The sequence below is a fragment of the Heptranchias perlo genome, chromosome 5, assembly GCF_035084215.1.
Source record: "Heptranchias perlo isolate sHepPer1 chromosome 5, sHepPer1.hap1, whole genome shotgun sequence".
Lineage (NCBI taxonomy): Eukaryota > Metazoa > Chordata > Chondrichthyes > Hexanchiformes > Hexanchidae > Heptranchias > Heptranchias perlo.
The window spans coordinates 19555863-19571567 of NC_090329.1; the positions used below are offsets into that span (position 1 = coordinate 19555863).

The 15705-nt window shown below is 41.6% G+C and overlaps 1 protein-coding gene across 3 annotated transcripts in view; it reads left to right on the top strand.

The window, feature by feature from the left end:
- Window positions 1-15705, top strand: part of khdrbs2 (KH domain containing, RNA binding, signal transduction associated 2) — a 501831-nt gene that overhangs the window by 394563 nt on the left and 91563 nt on the right. For all 3 annotated transcript variants that reach the window (XR_010962867.1, XM_067984050.1, XM_067984051.1), the window contains exon 7: window positions 13782-13864. Coding sequence is in view for 2 of the 3 variants with exons in the window: in XM_067984050.1 (XP_067840151.1) it covers window positions 13782-13864 (83 nt within the window). In the remaining variant the exon portion in view is untranslated. The remainder of the gene's footprint in view (window positions 1-13781; window positions 13865-15705) is intronic.

Below are 15705 nucleotides of genomic sequence, written 5' to 3' on the forward strand. Positions count from 1 at the left end.
ATGAAAGACGGCCCACTACTACCTTCTCAGGGCAATTAGGGTGAGTAGTAAATGAGGCCTTGCCAGCATCGCCCACGAATATAAAACTTAATTGGTCCATGTCCATTTGAGTGCATTCAACATCCCTTACCTGGCCATAAAATCTTACTGTCGTCAGCAAGTTTCATAATGGTTCTAGACTCACCCGCCTACATATTACTTATTAAGTGAATGAAGAGCAGGAACTCAGAACATGTCCTTGCAGAATTCTGCCAGTGACTTTCCTCCAGTCAGGGCTTTTCTCAGTCAGCTAATTTGCCATTGATTCCATGTACTTTAAATCTTAATCAGCCTCATAAATGGAATTTCATCAAATGGCTTCTAAAATTCCAAGTGCATCATTGAATAACTTTCATCCGCCGATTTAAATTACCTCCTCAAAGGATTTCAGTGGATTCATGAAGTATGACAGGAAACAGAGGGAAGGAAGGAACGGCAATGTTATAGTACAAGCTTAGATTTAAAGATCACAGCAGTTTCATTTTTCATGCTTTTCTTACGAATCTGACCCGTGTATGAGACTATAGCGAGCGTTCCTTTCTAATGATGTCGTACGCATTAAAAGTCTGTACGCATTAGAGCGTAAAGGATCAGGGTTCAGTATTCAGATGTCACAACGCAGTGACTCTTCCATTGGCCAGTGTAAGGAGGTGATTTCCAATTGATGTTAAGCACTATACTCAGCACAGGAATAAAGTCAAGCACAGTGCAAATAACAATCAGAGTATTATGTTATTTTATTCACCAAGAAAAGATGAAATAAAAATAACAACAGAAGCTATGCAGTGCCTCACACAAGGCTGTGAAAGTTCTGGCAGATAATCGGGATAGTGAACAGTGAGAGTGCGGACAGTGAAGATTCCACGTTAGTTTGTTCCAGTTATTTAAACGTACAGATAGTATCTGTAATCTAACAAAGAAAGAATTTGCATTTATATCACATCTTTCACAACCTCATGATGTCCCAAAGCGCGTCACAGCCAATTAAGTACTTTTAAAAAAAATATAGTCTCTGTTGTAATGTAGGGAAATGCAGCAGCCAATTTGCGCACAGTAAGTTCGCACAAGCAGCATGTAATAATGACCAAATCATCTGTTTTGGTGATGTTGGTTGAGGGATAAATATTGGCCAGGACACCGGGGAGAACTCCCCTGCTCGTCTTCAAAATAGTGCCATGGGATCTGTTACATCCGCCTGAGAGGGCAGATGGGGCCTGGTAATGAATGCAAATCTCAAAGTTTACGTGAGGCTTGATCCTGTAAGAATGCTGTTGCCAGTCACAAGTATTGACAATTAATATTTTTGCACACAGTATTGCCTAGTGGTTATCGTACTGGCCTAGCAACCCAAAGGTCATGAGTTTAAGTCCCGTCATGGCAAGTTATGAAATTGAATTCAATAAATATGGTCGTTTGTGATTAGCACTAGAAAATGACCACAGAAAGCTCCTGGATTATTGTAAAAAATCCACTGGGTTCACTAATGACCTTCCAGAATTTGAACTTGCTATCGCAGCCCAGTGTGGCCTACACATGACTCGAGTCCTACATTATGTGGTTGCTCTTCAATCCTCTCGGAGCAACTAGGGATTAACAATAAATAACTCCTGTGTCACCCACTTCTCAAGAACAAAATCAAAAACAAATCTTAAAAGAGGGAATCTCCTCATCCATACCGCCTTCAAAGACCTGTTTAAAGAAATCGTAATCCCTGCATCCCCCCCCCCCCATTTTTGAATTAATACTCATCACATGTTTGGGGGAATTAGCTTAGGGGGGTTACTGAGCCCGACAGTGTGAGTGAGCGAATTGTTATTAATCCAGGGTAATTCATCTATCTTCTCATTTGAGCTGTGTGTTTTCTACTTCGGATGAGACATTAAACTGAGGCCCCGTCTGCCCTCTCAGATAGACGTAAAAAACTCCCATGGCCCTATTCTAAGATAAGAAGGGGAGTTCTCCCTGGTGCCCTCACCAATATTTATCCCTCAATCAACATCACTAAAACAGATTACCTGGTCATTATCACATTGCTGTTTGTGGGAGCTTGCTGTGCACAAATTGACTGCCGCGTTTCCCTACATTACAATAGTGACTACACTTCAAAAAAGTACTTCATTGGCTGTAAAGTGCTTTGGGCCGTCCTGAGATCGTGAAAGGCACTATATAAATGCAAGTCTTTCTTTCTTCAATTCCTTTGCACTGTTGCTCCTTGCCAATTCCATGGTAGTATCAGCATTCCCTCTTTAAAAGAAAAAAGACAAATCATAGATAACAAAAATAAGGGGAAAAGAAAGTTAATCAGTATTATATTACTCATTCTTTAAAGACAAGGAATACTGTAGAACTCTTTATTCAATGTGTTATTTGGAAACTTATTTTGCTTAATTTGCTCCGACCGCCACTGCAAGCTGTCCGCACATCCTCCGGACAAACAATACGACAAAGCTTATCTCGTGGTCTCCGATGTCCACTTGCTCCCTCTTCATTTCTTTTGCAAATTGTGCGCTGTGACTTCAGCGCAGGTTTGTTTGGATCCGATACAGACTGTGGGAATGGAAGCCACGCCCACAGGACAAAGCAGCCTACTTGATTGGCACCCCATCCACCACCCTAAACATTCACTCCCTTCACCACCGGCGCACTGTGGCTGCAGTATGCACCATCCATAGGATGCACTGCAGCAACTCGCCAAGGCTTCTTCAACAGCATCTCCCAAACTCATGACCTGTACCACCTAGAAGGACAAGAGCAGCAGGCACATGGGAACAACACCACCTGTACGTTTTCCTCCAAGTCACACACCATCCCGACTTGGAAATATATCACCGTTCCTTCATCGTCGCTGGGTCAAAATCCTGGAACTCCCTTCCTAACAGCACTGTGGGAGAACCATCACCACACGGTCTGCAGCGGTTCAAGACGACGGCTCACCACCACCTTCTTAAAGGCAATTAGGGATGGGCAATAAATGCTGGCCTCCCAGCGACTCCCGCATCCCATGAACAAATAAAAAAAAGAAAAGAAGTCCCGCCCACAAGCAGGCAACTAGAAATCATCCATTCACAGTTAACTTCTGTATGTTAGTTTAAATAAAAATTTAACATATCTTATAAAAAGTCAAGCAAATGATTTAATGTAATGAAACTTACAGAAGTTAAAAGGAAAAAAAATTTTTTAAATTTTTAATTTTTTTTAATGATCAAAAAATATAAAAATAAGAAAAATATGACATTCCACATTTTTAATATTTAATTTTTTGTTGTTTTGCTGTCATTAACAGTCATCACGCTTTTAAAAAGTAGTGTAGGGCTGGTATTGTTCGGCGTACCTTTTGATGACGTAAGTATTTTCGTTCCATCTGGCAGATGGGTAAGTTTACGCATGTTTAATGATTCCATTGATTGTAGCGTGGCATGGCCCTTTAATTCGGAACTGTCAAACCGCCGGCCAACCAATGGGAGCAAGTTTGCGATTTCCTGATTTTAGTGCACATTCGCAAACTTGCTTCCTGGATTCGCCGGCGGAGAGAGAGGACACCATTGCAACACGGCATACCAAGGTGAGCGATTTCTGGCCCAATGTGTTTATTTTGAGTGAGTTGATTCCATTGTAGATAATGTTAACCTTTTATTTTAAGAGCTGCTCGAGTCAAAGAAAACTCATCTAGCAATTAAGATTTTCAAAGATTCAATTTGTAGTGATATATTATTATTACTCATCTTAAATATCACATTTAACTGTTTATTTTACTATTCTTGACTCTTAAATGGAAGCTGAAGGGGAAAAAGGACTGTAAATACTAATTTCTGATTAATAATAATTATATTAATGACCAAATTGTAGAGGCAAATATGGATCATTACATTCTCATTAAAAAGAATGCTACTTAATCCATCACTATCAAATTATCCTGCTAAAGTTTACTCTGCAATCATAGAATCATAGAATGATAGAGCACAGAAGGAGGCCGTTCCTTCCTGTGCCAGCTCTTTGAAAGAGCTATCTTCCACTCCCCCGTTCTTTCTCCATAGCTCTGCAAATTTTTCCTCTTCAACTATTTATCCAATTGCCTTTTGCAAGTTATTATTGAATCTGTTCCCACCACCCTTTCAGGCAGTACATTCCAGATCACAACAATTCGCTGCATAAAAAAAATTCTCCTTATCTCCTCTCCGATTCTTTTGCCAGTTACCTTATCTGCAATGATGTTAATCCTTCTTTAATTATTCTAATCAACAGTGCCAGTGTCAGTAGATTGACTGGAATTGATATGGGCCTAGCTCACAGCCTCAAATCATACTAATCACACTCCTCGTCACCTTGTTGCATGCTGTAGCTTAACTATTGTTGGCTTTGACAGGGATAACTAGCAACTTATTAAAACAGAGGCAGCTTATCCCACGATGACTATATCAAAGTTGAGGTTTTCTGCTGCAGTCCACCACACTATCCCTCCAACCCTCCCCCCCCCCACCCCACTTCCCCTCTCTTCCCCTTCCCTAAAATAAATTTTCAAGACTGTCCAGTTCTAATAATCTCAAGGGGGCTGGATTACAAAGGGGTGGATGTTATATTACAGCTGTACAGAACTCTGGTTAGACCCCATCTGGAGTGTTGCATTCAGTTCTAGGCATCGCACCCCAGGAAGGATATATTGGCCCTGGAGGGGGTGCAGTGCGGATTTCACCAGAATGATACCGGGGCTTAAAGGGTTAAGTTATGAGGACTGGTTGCATAGACTTGGCTTGTATTCCCTTGAATATTGAAGATTGAGGGGTGATCTGTTTAAAATGTTAAATGGATAGGATAGATATGGAGAAACTATTTCCTCTGATGGGGGAATCGAGAACGAGGGGACATAATCTTAAAATTAGGAAGCACTTTTTCACACACAGGGTAGTAGAAATCTGGAACTCTCTTTTCCCAAAAGGCTGTGAATTCTGGGACAATTGGAGCTTTCAAGACTGAGATCGATAAGATATTTGTTAGGTAAGGATATCAAGGGATATGGAGTTGAGGTACAGATCAGCCATGATCTAATTGAATGGTTGAACAGGCTTGAGGGGCTGGATGGCATACTCCTGTTCCTATGTTTCTAGAAATATCAATATTGCATTCACTTACTGAATAGCAATAATGGCGATAGAAAAAAAATTAAAGGTCCATGTTTGCCACGCCCTTATTTCAGTTGTGCACAGTAGTGAGGTACCGTTAGTGATCAAACACCATCCCTCCACACAATGGCTCGATGTTCGTGCAGAGCACATATGGGGCGGGAGGTTTGCTCTACCCGCCCGAGGACATCGACATGACTTTTGAACACTGGACCTCATTAGATACAAAGAAGAGGTGGGTCCCACTAATTAGCTCATCGACAGACAGATCTCTGATGTTCTGCCTTTGTTTCCAAGGGAAGCGCAGCTTAATGCTGTTATTATTTACTTATCACTCGAATGATGAGAGATGAAATGTGCATGAATTCACTGTCACAATTCCCACCGTTGGTGAATTCTTTTTCGTTTTTGTAATACATTCGACGCATAAATCCAGGTGTGATCATTTGCGCCTTTGCGCGATGTTTTTATGCAATGTTCTGGTTGAATTTCCACGGGGAGGTGGCGGTGGGGGTTCTCCTGATTCTCCGCTATAACTGCAGAGGAAGATCCACAGGAACCACCGGAGTATACAGCGTTCACGATATTTCTCCGGGTTTTCCACTGATCTTCCGCCGAGGTTACATTGGGAGGACTCCCCCGCCACCCCCCCCCCCCAACCTTTACAGAAATTCAACCACCTTGGGGGTCATTTTGACTTTGCGATGATGATGTAAAACGGGCCATCATGAACCGCCAGCCAGTTTCACATCTCTCTCGATATTGATTTCCATTGAAGTCATCGGGAGAGATGTAAAACAGGCTGCCGATTCTCTATGGCCCGTTTTATACCATAGAACTATTGGAACAGGAGTAGACCGTTCAGCCCATCAAGCCTGGTCCACCATTCAATTAGATCATGGCTGATGTGGATCTCAACTCCATTTACCCAACTTGATTCAGTAACCCTTAATACCCTTGCCTAACAAAAATCTATCAATCTCAGTTTTGACATTTTTAATTGACCCCCAGCCTCAAACAGCTTTTTGGGGGCGAGAGTTCCAGATTTCCACTATCCTTTGTGTGAAGAAGTGCTTCCTGACATCACCCCTAAACGGCCTAGCTCTAATTTTAAGGTTGTGACCCCCCCCTTGTTTTGGACTCCCCCACCAGAGGAAATAGTTTCTCTCTATTCTTTGATCATCTTAAACACCTCAATTAGATCACCCCTTAATCTTCTATTCTCAAGGGAGTACTAGCCTCGTCTATGCAACCTGTCTTTGTAACTTAACCCTATTAGCACTGGTGAATCTGCGCTGCATCCCCTCCAACGCCAATATATCCTTTATCAAATCCTTTAATCATCTTAAACACTTCAAATTACACCATTGCACAAAATCAAAATGACCCCCCTGTAAGTTTAGAGTTACAGGGCAGGTGGGGGGTGGGGGGGAAGAGAGTTCACATACAACGGAAAACAATGGCAAAAAAAATAGACAAAACTGCAGAGTCAGAAAGACTCTGCATTCCGCCGAATGCTCCTTTTGTTGGGTTCAATATGCACTGAAAACTCTTACTCAGCCCGCTGAGGATATTAGTCTATCTCTGCTGATGAATATAATCCAGGGAACTACAGTAGCTGGCAAATGTCACTGCAACTGATGGGCATCATTTGTTTTGGCTGAGAATTTTTCAGCATTCTCTGGAAAATATTGCTGCGGCGTTCCATTCTTTCTTTTAAAAAATGGTTCTGCTAATGTAGCCAAACACCAAGGGAGTTAAACCAAAAAAAAAATTCATAAAAGTAACGTATTCAGCAAGTACTTTTAAAAGAATAAAAAGCTTCGTCAATTCTACTTTATATATTATGTTTTGCCGGGATATGCTGCGTCAGTTACAAATTCTCAAAAAGAATAAAATAAATATTTTCAGAGCGAGCCAAAAGTTTAACATTTTTATTTTATTATTATTTATTGCAGACTTTCCTTGATACTCTATTCTGTTTGGTGTAAGGTACTAGGCTCACTGGAAAAGTTTTATTAACGGATTGAAATTTAAAAGTAAAACGCAGCCACTATATATTTCTGTGCTGTGTGGAAATAGAGATGGTATATAGGTAATGTATCAATAAAAAACATTTACAGCTGCAATTCTGTTTAAATTAGATCAATTTTTAGTAAAACAATAATTTTTTTACCGTCTATGGAGGGGGGGAGGGAAAGACAAAGTTGTGCAGTAATCAACTGAATCAAATTATTGTCAAAAAAAATAGTATTGATTCAAAGAAAAAAAGACTTGCATTTATAGCACCCCTTTCATGATGTAAAACAGGCGACATCGATTCAGCTGCCCGTTATACATCTCTCCTGATTTTCAATTCCATTGACTTCAAGGAGGAAAGTCTGTAAATGTTGGGGCTCTTTTCTCTCAAAAAGAAAAGACTGAGAGATGAACTGATGTCTTTAAAATTATGGAAGGGTTCGATAGGGTAGACGTAAAGAAGATGTTTCCAGTTGTGGGGGAGACTAAAACTAGGGGCCATAAATATAAGATAGTCACTAATAAATCCAATAGGGAATTCAGGAGAAACTTCTTTACCCAGAGAGTGGTGAGAATGTGGAACTTGCTACCACAAGGAGTAGTTGAGGCGAATAGCATAAGGGAAAGTTAGATAAACACATGAGGGAGAAAGGAATAGGCTAATGGGGTTGGGGGTAACATATTAGAATGGATAGAGGATTGGTTAACGGACAGAGAGAGTAGGGGTAAACGGGTCATTTTCAGGTTGACAGGCTGTGACTAGTGGGGTGCCGCAAGGGCCTCAGCTATTTACAATCTATATTAATGACTTGGATGAAGGGACCGAGTGTAATGTATCCAGGTTTGCTGACGATAGAAAGCTAGGTGGGAAAGTAAGCTGTGAAGAGGGCACAAAGAATCTGCAAAGGGATATAGACAGATTAAGTGAGTGGGCAAGAAGGTGGCAGGTGGAGTATAATGTGGGGAAATGTGAGGTTATTCACTTTGGTAGGAAGAATACAAAAACAGAATATTTTTTAAACAGTGAGAAACTGTTAAATATTGGTGTTCAGAGAGACTTGGGTGTCCTCGTACTAGAAACTAAAAAAGTTAGCATGCAGGTACAGCTGGCAATTAAGAAAGCAAATGGCATACTGGCCTTTATTGCAAAGGGGTTAGAGTACAAGCGTAAGGCAGTCTTACTACAATTGCACAGGGCTTTGGTGAGACCTCACCTGGAGTACTGCGTACAGTTTTGGTCTCCTTGTCTAAGGAAGGATATTCTTGCCTTAGAGGTGGTGCAACGAAGGTTCACTAGATTAATTCCTGGGATGAGAAGGTTGACCTATGAGGAGAGGTTGAGTAGAATGTGCCTATAGTCTCTGGAGTTTAGAAGAATGAGAGGTGATCTCATTGAAACATATAAGATTCTGAGGAGGCTTTACAGGGTAGATGCTGAGAGGTTGTTTCCCCTGGCTGGAGAATCTAGAACTAGGGGGCATAGTCACAGGATAAGGGGTCGGCCATTTAAGACTGAGATGAGGAGGAATTTCTTCACTCAGAGGGTGGTGAATCTTTGGAATTTTCTACCCTAGAGGGCTGTGGATGCTGAATCGTTGAGTATATTCAAGGCTGAGATGAATAGATTTCTGGACTCTAGGGGAATCAAGGGATATGGGGATCGGGGGGAAAGTGGAGTTGTGGTTGAAAATCAGCCATGATATGATTGAATGGCGGAGCAGGCTCGAGGGGCCGTATGGCCTACCCCTGCTCCTATTTCTTATGTTTTTATATATTGATACGGTGAGATGAAGAGGGGTGGGAGGATGCTCGTGTGGAGCATGAACACCGGCATGGACCAATTGGGCCGGATGACCTGTTATCCAAATTGTTAATGTAAATTGTGAACAACAGTGGTCCCAGCACTGATCCCTGTGGAATATCACTTCCCACCTTTTGCCAGTCTGTGTAGAGTGGGTGAATTCAATGTCAAATCAGGTACAGAAAGAGAAATAAAGAATGGGAAAGAAAGATTGGATTAAGAGAGAGAGAAAAAAAGAGACAGGAAGGAAAATTAAAATAAAAATTTTAATTTAAAATTTTACATTTTAAAAATCTCCAACAACATTTAAAAGCTGAAGGAATGAGACTCCACACTTGAAATAGTTAATTTTCGTGCCAGAGGTTGACTGGCAGTAATTAACAATTATCACGTCGCTAAAAGTGTACTTAGACTGAAATGACAAGACTTAACTTTCTGTGGCGAATTTAGTTCGTGTCTACCGCGCAAATACAGCAACTTCACGCCGTTCAATGCATTTCAATGGTGAGGCAGACGGCGAGATGCCGTTTTTGTGAAGCTAATGGCGCAGCGGCGCAACTCGGACAGCAACGTTTGTATTTGAGTTTAACTGCGTATCTACCTCTCGCCTGAAGTTGCTGTACCATTTGAGCATAAATAACGGCGAGCGCCATTGGCCTCACCTTTATTTTGATGGCAAAATCTGGGCTGACGTTTGATTATGTTCTTTTCGTGCACCAGAACAGAGCTCACCCTGTAATGAATGCCCTAAAGGCCTTCAACACATTGGTCCTTAGAGCAGTCAAAAATCCTTTTGCGTTTCTACAGAAAATAAAGATTTAAAATTGAAAACGTTTCTAAAATCTGTCCACGTCAGTGCGATGTGCTTTGATGAAATTTGCGCTAATGAAATATGAATCATATAAATCTGCATCCTTTCGCTTTTAATTTTGTAATTAATTCACTGCAACCCACCAAATATCATTAACCTTAAAAAAAAACCTAGAAGGAACATCAATTTTGATTTGAAGATATTGCTGCTTAAAATCATTGGAAGATGAGCTCTTCTGTTTTGATTTAGAGTTGTCAGTAGCTCCGATAGCAATTGTTGCAGTCAATTCAGAGTTTACTGGTTTAAGAATCAACATCGTAGAAGTATCATTTGTTATCACAAGAGTAGCTATGCTATGTTTAAGCTAGCTGCCCCATGGGTTCCTATATATTTGTTTATTAAAACAGTTATGGCTGTGACTGCAATTTTGTTTTTTGGCGTTTAGGTATGGGCTGATTGGAGAAAAAGAGGGAATTTGCAAAGTGCAATCTGGTGTGTCAAAAAGTGTTAACTGCTACCAGCCAAATCCATTCAAATTATTCTCAAAATTTGTTTTCATAGCCAATCAGCAAATAGTTATGACATTCTAAGGGTAAATTTCACAACAACAACTTGCATTTATATAGCGCCTTTAACGTTCCAAGGCGCTTCACAGAAGCGTTATCAAACAAAATTTGACACCGAGCCACATAAGGAGATATTAGGACAAGTGTCCAAAAACTTGGTCAAAGTGGTAGGTTTTAAGGTGCGTCTTAAAAGAGGAGAAATAGGTAGAGAGGTAAATTCGCACTCTGAGCGCAGGGCTTGGAAATCATGAGAAAAATGCCTTAACCTGTTGGATGGAATATGCCGCAGGGCCTGCTGAACATTGTACCCGAATTCCTGGTAAACGCTCCCAGCAGGCGACACTCCACGCCCAGTGTTTGAGCTCGTAAAATTTACCCTTACCAAGGGTAACTCAAATCTATAAAGCTGTTGGTTTTTTTGTTGGGAGAGGTTTCCACTACACTTGATAAGGGAGCTAAGCTTTATGGTATTACTGTGACTGTCAACCACACTGCAAAGTAGGGAGCATCAACTGACCTTCAAGAAAGATGTGAATGTGCGTGGGAGGGGAAAAATTGGCCTTACCCAGAGATAGAAGTTTGATTTGTAGATAATTTAAAGAATCACATTGAAGAGATATCTCTCCATAGATCTGAAAGGGATCATTTGTTGGTGAAAGAAATGATAAAGCTTGAGAAAGAGTGAGCAACTTTCTTCTTGCTTTCAAGAGCACATTTTTCTAATTCACACCGTTACCTAATCTGGGTATGTTTTGCTATCAGCTTGGCCATCAAAATGGCACCATAAGAAGGAGAGTCATGCACAACTCACAAGTAAGATGGAAGTGGAAACAAAAACACTACCTAGCTGGTAAGATTAAATAAAACCCAAAGATGTTTCATCAGTACATTAAGAACAAGAGGATAGCTAAGGAAAAGGTGGGACCTATCAGGGATGATAAAGGTAACTTGTGTGTAGAAGCAGAGGATGTGAGTAGGGTTTTAAATGAATATTTTGTCTCCGTGTTCACAAAGGAAAGGGATGATCCAGACGTAGTAGTTAAAGAGGAGAGGTGTGAAATATTGGATAAGGTAAACATAATGAGAGAGGAAGTACTAGAGGGACTGGAATCCTTGAAAGTTGATAAGTCACCAGGGCCAGGTGGATTGTTTCCTAGGCTATTGAAGGAAACCAGGGAGGAAATAGCGGATTTTCTGAGGATAATTTTCCAATCCTCACTAGATACAGGGGAGGTACCGGAGGACTGCAAACGTAGTACCTTTGTTTAAAAAGGGTACGAGGGAAAGGCCGAACAATTATAGGCCAGTCAGTCTTACCTCAGTGATGGGCTAACTATTAGAATCAATACTGAGAGATAGGATAAACTGTCACTTGGAAAGGCATGGTTTAATCAGGGATAGTCAGCGTGGATTTGTTCAGGGAAGGTCATGCCTTACAAATCTGATTAAATTCTTTGAGGAAGTGACAAGGAGGATTGATGAGGGTAGTGCAGTGGATGTTGTCTACATGGATTTTAGTAAGGCATTTGACAAGGTCCCACATGGCAGACTGGTCAGACAGGTAAAAGCCCATGGGATACAGAGAAATGTGGTGAATTGGATCCAAAATTGGCTCAGTAACAGGAAACAAAGGGTAAAAGTCGATGGATGTCTTTGCGAATGGAAATCCGTTTCCAGTGGTGTGCCACAGGGCTCAGTGTTGGGTCCCTTGCTCTTTGTGGTATATATTAATGATTTGGATGTGAATGTAAGGGGCATGATTGGCAAATTTGCAGATGACACCAAAATTGGCCGTGTAGTTAATTGTGAAGAGGATAGCTGTAGACTCTAAGAGGATATCAATGGAGTGGGCGGAAAAGTGGCAAATGGAGTTCAACCCGGAGAAGTGTGAGGTAATGTACTTAGGGAGGGCAAACAGTAAAAGGAATACGCAGTAAATGGAAATATATTGAGAGGGGTAGAGGAAGGGAGAGACCTTAGACTGCATGTGGACAGGTCCCTGAAGGTGGCAGTACAGTTAGATAAGATTGTGAAGAAGGCATACAGAATGCTTTCCGTTATTAGCTGAGGTATAGAATACAAAAGCAGGGATGTAATGATGGAACAGTATAAAACGCTGGTAAGGCCACAGCTGGAGTATTGTGCGCAGTTCTGGTCACCACATTACAGGAAGGACGTAATTGCTCTGGAGAGAGTGCAGAGAAGATTTACAAGAATGTTACCAGGGCTTGAAAATTGCAGCTACGAGGAGAGATTGGACAGGCTGGGGTTGTTTTCCTTAGAGCAGAGGAGGCTGAGGAGAGACTTCATTGAGGTGTACAAAATTATGAGGGGCCCAGATAGAGCAGAGAGTTCAAGAACTAGAGGACATAGATTTAAGCTGATTGGCGGAAGGATTAGAGGGGACATGAGGAAAAACATTTTTACCCAGAGGGTGGTGGGTGTATGGAATTCACTGTCCGAATTGGTGGTAGAGGCAGGGACCCTCAACTCTTTTAAAAAGTACCTGGGCCTGCACCTAAAGTGCTGTAAGCTGCAGGGCCACTGACCGGGTGCTGGAAGGTGGGATTAGAATGGGCGCCTGGTTGTTCTTCGAGCCGGCACGGACACGATGGGCCGAATGGCCCTTTTCTGTGGTTCTATGGTGCCACCTGCAAAGTGAATATGAATCATTTTTATGTGATCTGCTGGGGAGAAGTGTCTGCCATGGCTCAGTGGTAACACTCACACCTTTGGGTCAGAAGGTCATGGGTTCAAATCCACCTCCAGGCTGATACTCCAGTGTAATACTGAGGGAGTGCTGCCCTGTTGTTAGGTGCTGTCCTTCAGATGAGATATTAAACCAAAGCCCCATCTGTTCTCTCAGGTGGATGTAAAAGGTCCCATGGTGTTATTTCAACAAAGAGTAGCAGAGTTCTCCCTGGTGTCCTGGCCAATATTTATCCCTCAACCAATATCACTGAAATCGGATTATTTGGTCATTATCATATTGCTGTTTGTGGGACCTTGCTGTGTGCAAATTGGCTGCCGCGTTTCCTACATTATAACAACGACTAAACTTCAAAAGTACTTCATTGTAAAACGCTTTGGGGCATCCTGAGGTTGTGAAAGGTGCTGTACAAATCCAAGTTCTTTCTTTCTTTCTAATTATTATTAAGCTACTGAATATAAATCATTATGGCACCAACACCGCTGGGTAGTCACTCACCGAACCTTACACCAGAACGAATCCTCAGCTGTCATATCATCCTGCGGATGTGTTTTAACCCATTTTGCTTTCACCTGAAAGATTATTGTTCAGTCCTGCTATGTTAATGGTTTTGTCACCGCATTTTCCACATTTAAAGACAGTTAGAAAAAAAATCCAGCGTCTAATTAGTATTTCGATGGATATAATTTGTTCAATTTGTGTATTGTTATTTCTCCAGGGATACGATGATGGCTACGGAGGAGAATATGACGATCAAAGCTATGACACTTATGATAATAGCTATGCAAGCCAAGTGGAGAGGTGAGTAAAGTGAATCAAATAGATTGTCCTGCAGTTCCTTATTTGTCCTGAATGTACTTTACAATGTATTTTTTCTTATAAAAGCAGATTATTTAAAAAACAAGAGAGCAAATGAATGAATGAAGTGTTCTACATGTAATCGTCCTTGCACCAAAATTGTGTGGGAATATAAACTGTCCCTCTCAACATCACCCATGGTCAGGTTGGGACACAATTATAGGAACAGGAGTAGGCCATTCAGCCCCTCGAGCCTGTTCCGCCATTCATTTAGATCATGGCTGATCTGAACCTCAACTCCATTTACTCATCTTAAGAACATAAGAAATAGGTGCAGGAGTCGGCCAAACGGCCCTCGAGCCTGTTCCTGCATTCAGTAAGACCATTGCTGATCTTCGACCTCGACTCTACTTTCCCACCCAATCCCCATATCCCTTGATTCCCTTAGAGTCCAAAAATCTATCGATCTCAGCCGTGAATATACTCAATGACTGAGCATCCACAGCCCTCTGGGGTAGAGAATTCCAAAGATTCACAACCCTCTGAGTGAAGAAATTTCTCCTCATCTCAGTCCTAAATGGCCAACCCCTTATCCTGAGACTAGGCCCCTAGTTCTAGACTCTCCAGCCAGGGGAAACAACCTCTCAGCATCTACCCTGTCAAGCCCTCTCAGAATCCTGTATGTTTCAATGACATCACCTCTCATTCTTCTAAACTCCAGAGTGTATAGGCCCATTCTACTCAATCTCTCCTCATCAGGCAACCCTCTCATCCCAAGATCTGCACTTCAACTCCATTTACCCGCCTTGGTTCCATATGCCTTAATACCCTTTGCATTAGGAATCAAGCAATGAGAAGAGGTAAGGAATGGAGGGGCAAAAGGAGTGTGTACAATGACTAGCAAAGTGGCAGTGCAGGGGGCAAAGGTCGCCCCCCCCCCCTTTGCTCTGCTAAGATCCTGATCCCACCGGGCACCTCCCGCAGGGAACATGGTCAGCAGCAGTGTTGCGACCAGCATGTTCTGGCTTGCCCTCTGACAGATGCGTTCAGAATGGCATTAGTGGATGACCAGGAGCTCACGTTCCAGGTGGTATGGGGCTTGAGTGTGCCAAAGGTGAGGGAAAAAAAATAAACAGTACATATAACTGATATAAAAAAATATAAGAGTGTCTGTTGACACCAGTGTGTCAGCCCATGTGTTGGAGGCAGGGCGGAACTTACGGCAGGACTCACAGCAAACAGTCTATTTTACAGCAAACAAAGTCTATTTATTCAGCAGTCTATTTAAATAGCGCACTGCAGCAAACAGTCTACAGAGTCTATTTAAAAAGAGTCTTCACCAACTATAGCAAACAGAACTCATTTCCGAAACTACAGCAACGTCTCCCGATAAAAGCAGGGTGATTTCACCAGCAAATTGCAGTGCATGGGGGATAGTTGCATAATACAAATTGATTATTTCTCCACAAATTGTAGTGAGTGGAGGATAGTTACATAATATAAATTCATTATTTCTCCAGCAAAGTGCAGTGAGTGGAGGATAGATACAAATTATGTGCATAAAATCAATCCCAGTCACTTACAGCAGTGCCGTCTCCAGGCGTGATTGACGGGGGAAATTACCCAATCATCTCAGCTGTGAATATACTCAATGACTGAGCATCCACAGCCCTCTGTGGTAGAGAATTACAAAGATTCACAATCCTCTGAGTGGAATAGTGATGTCACTATATGCAGCCAAAAAATATAGACAAATTGAAACCATCTACGTATATCTTGTCAAAAAAGAACATACGGGAAAAAAGAAATAAATTAAAATGATAATTGAAAATAGAGATTGTAGA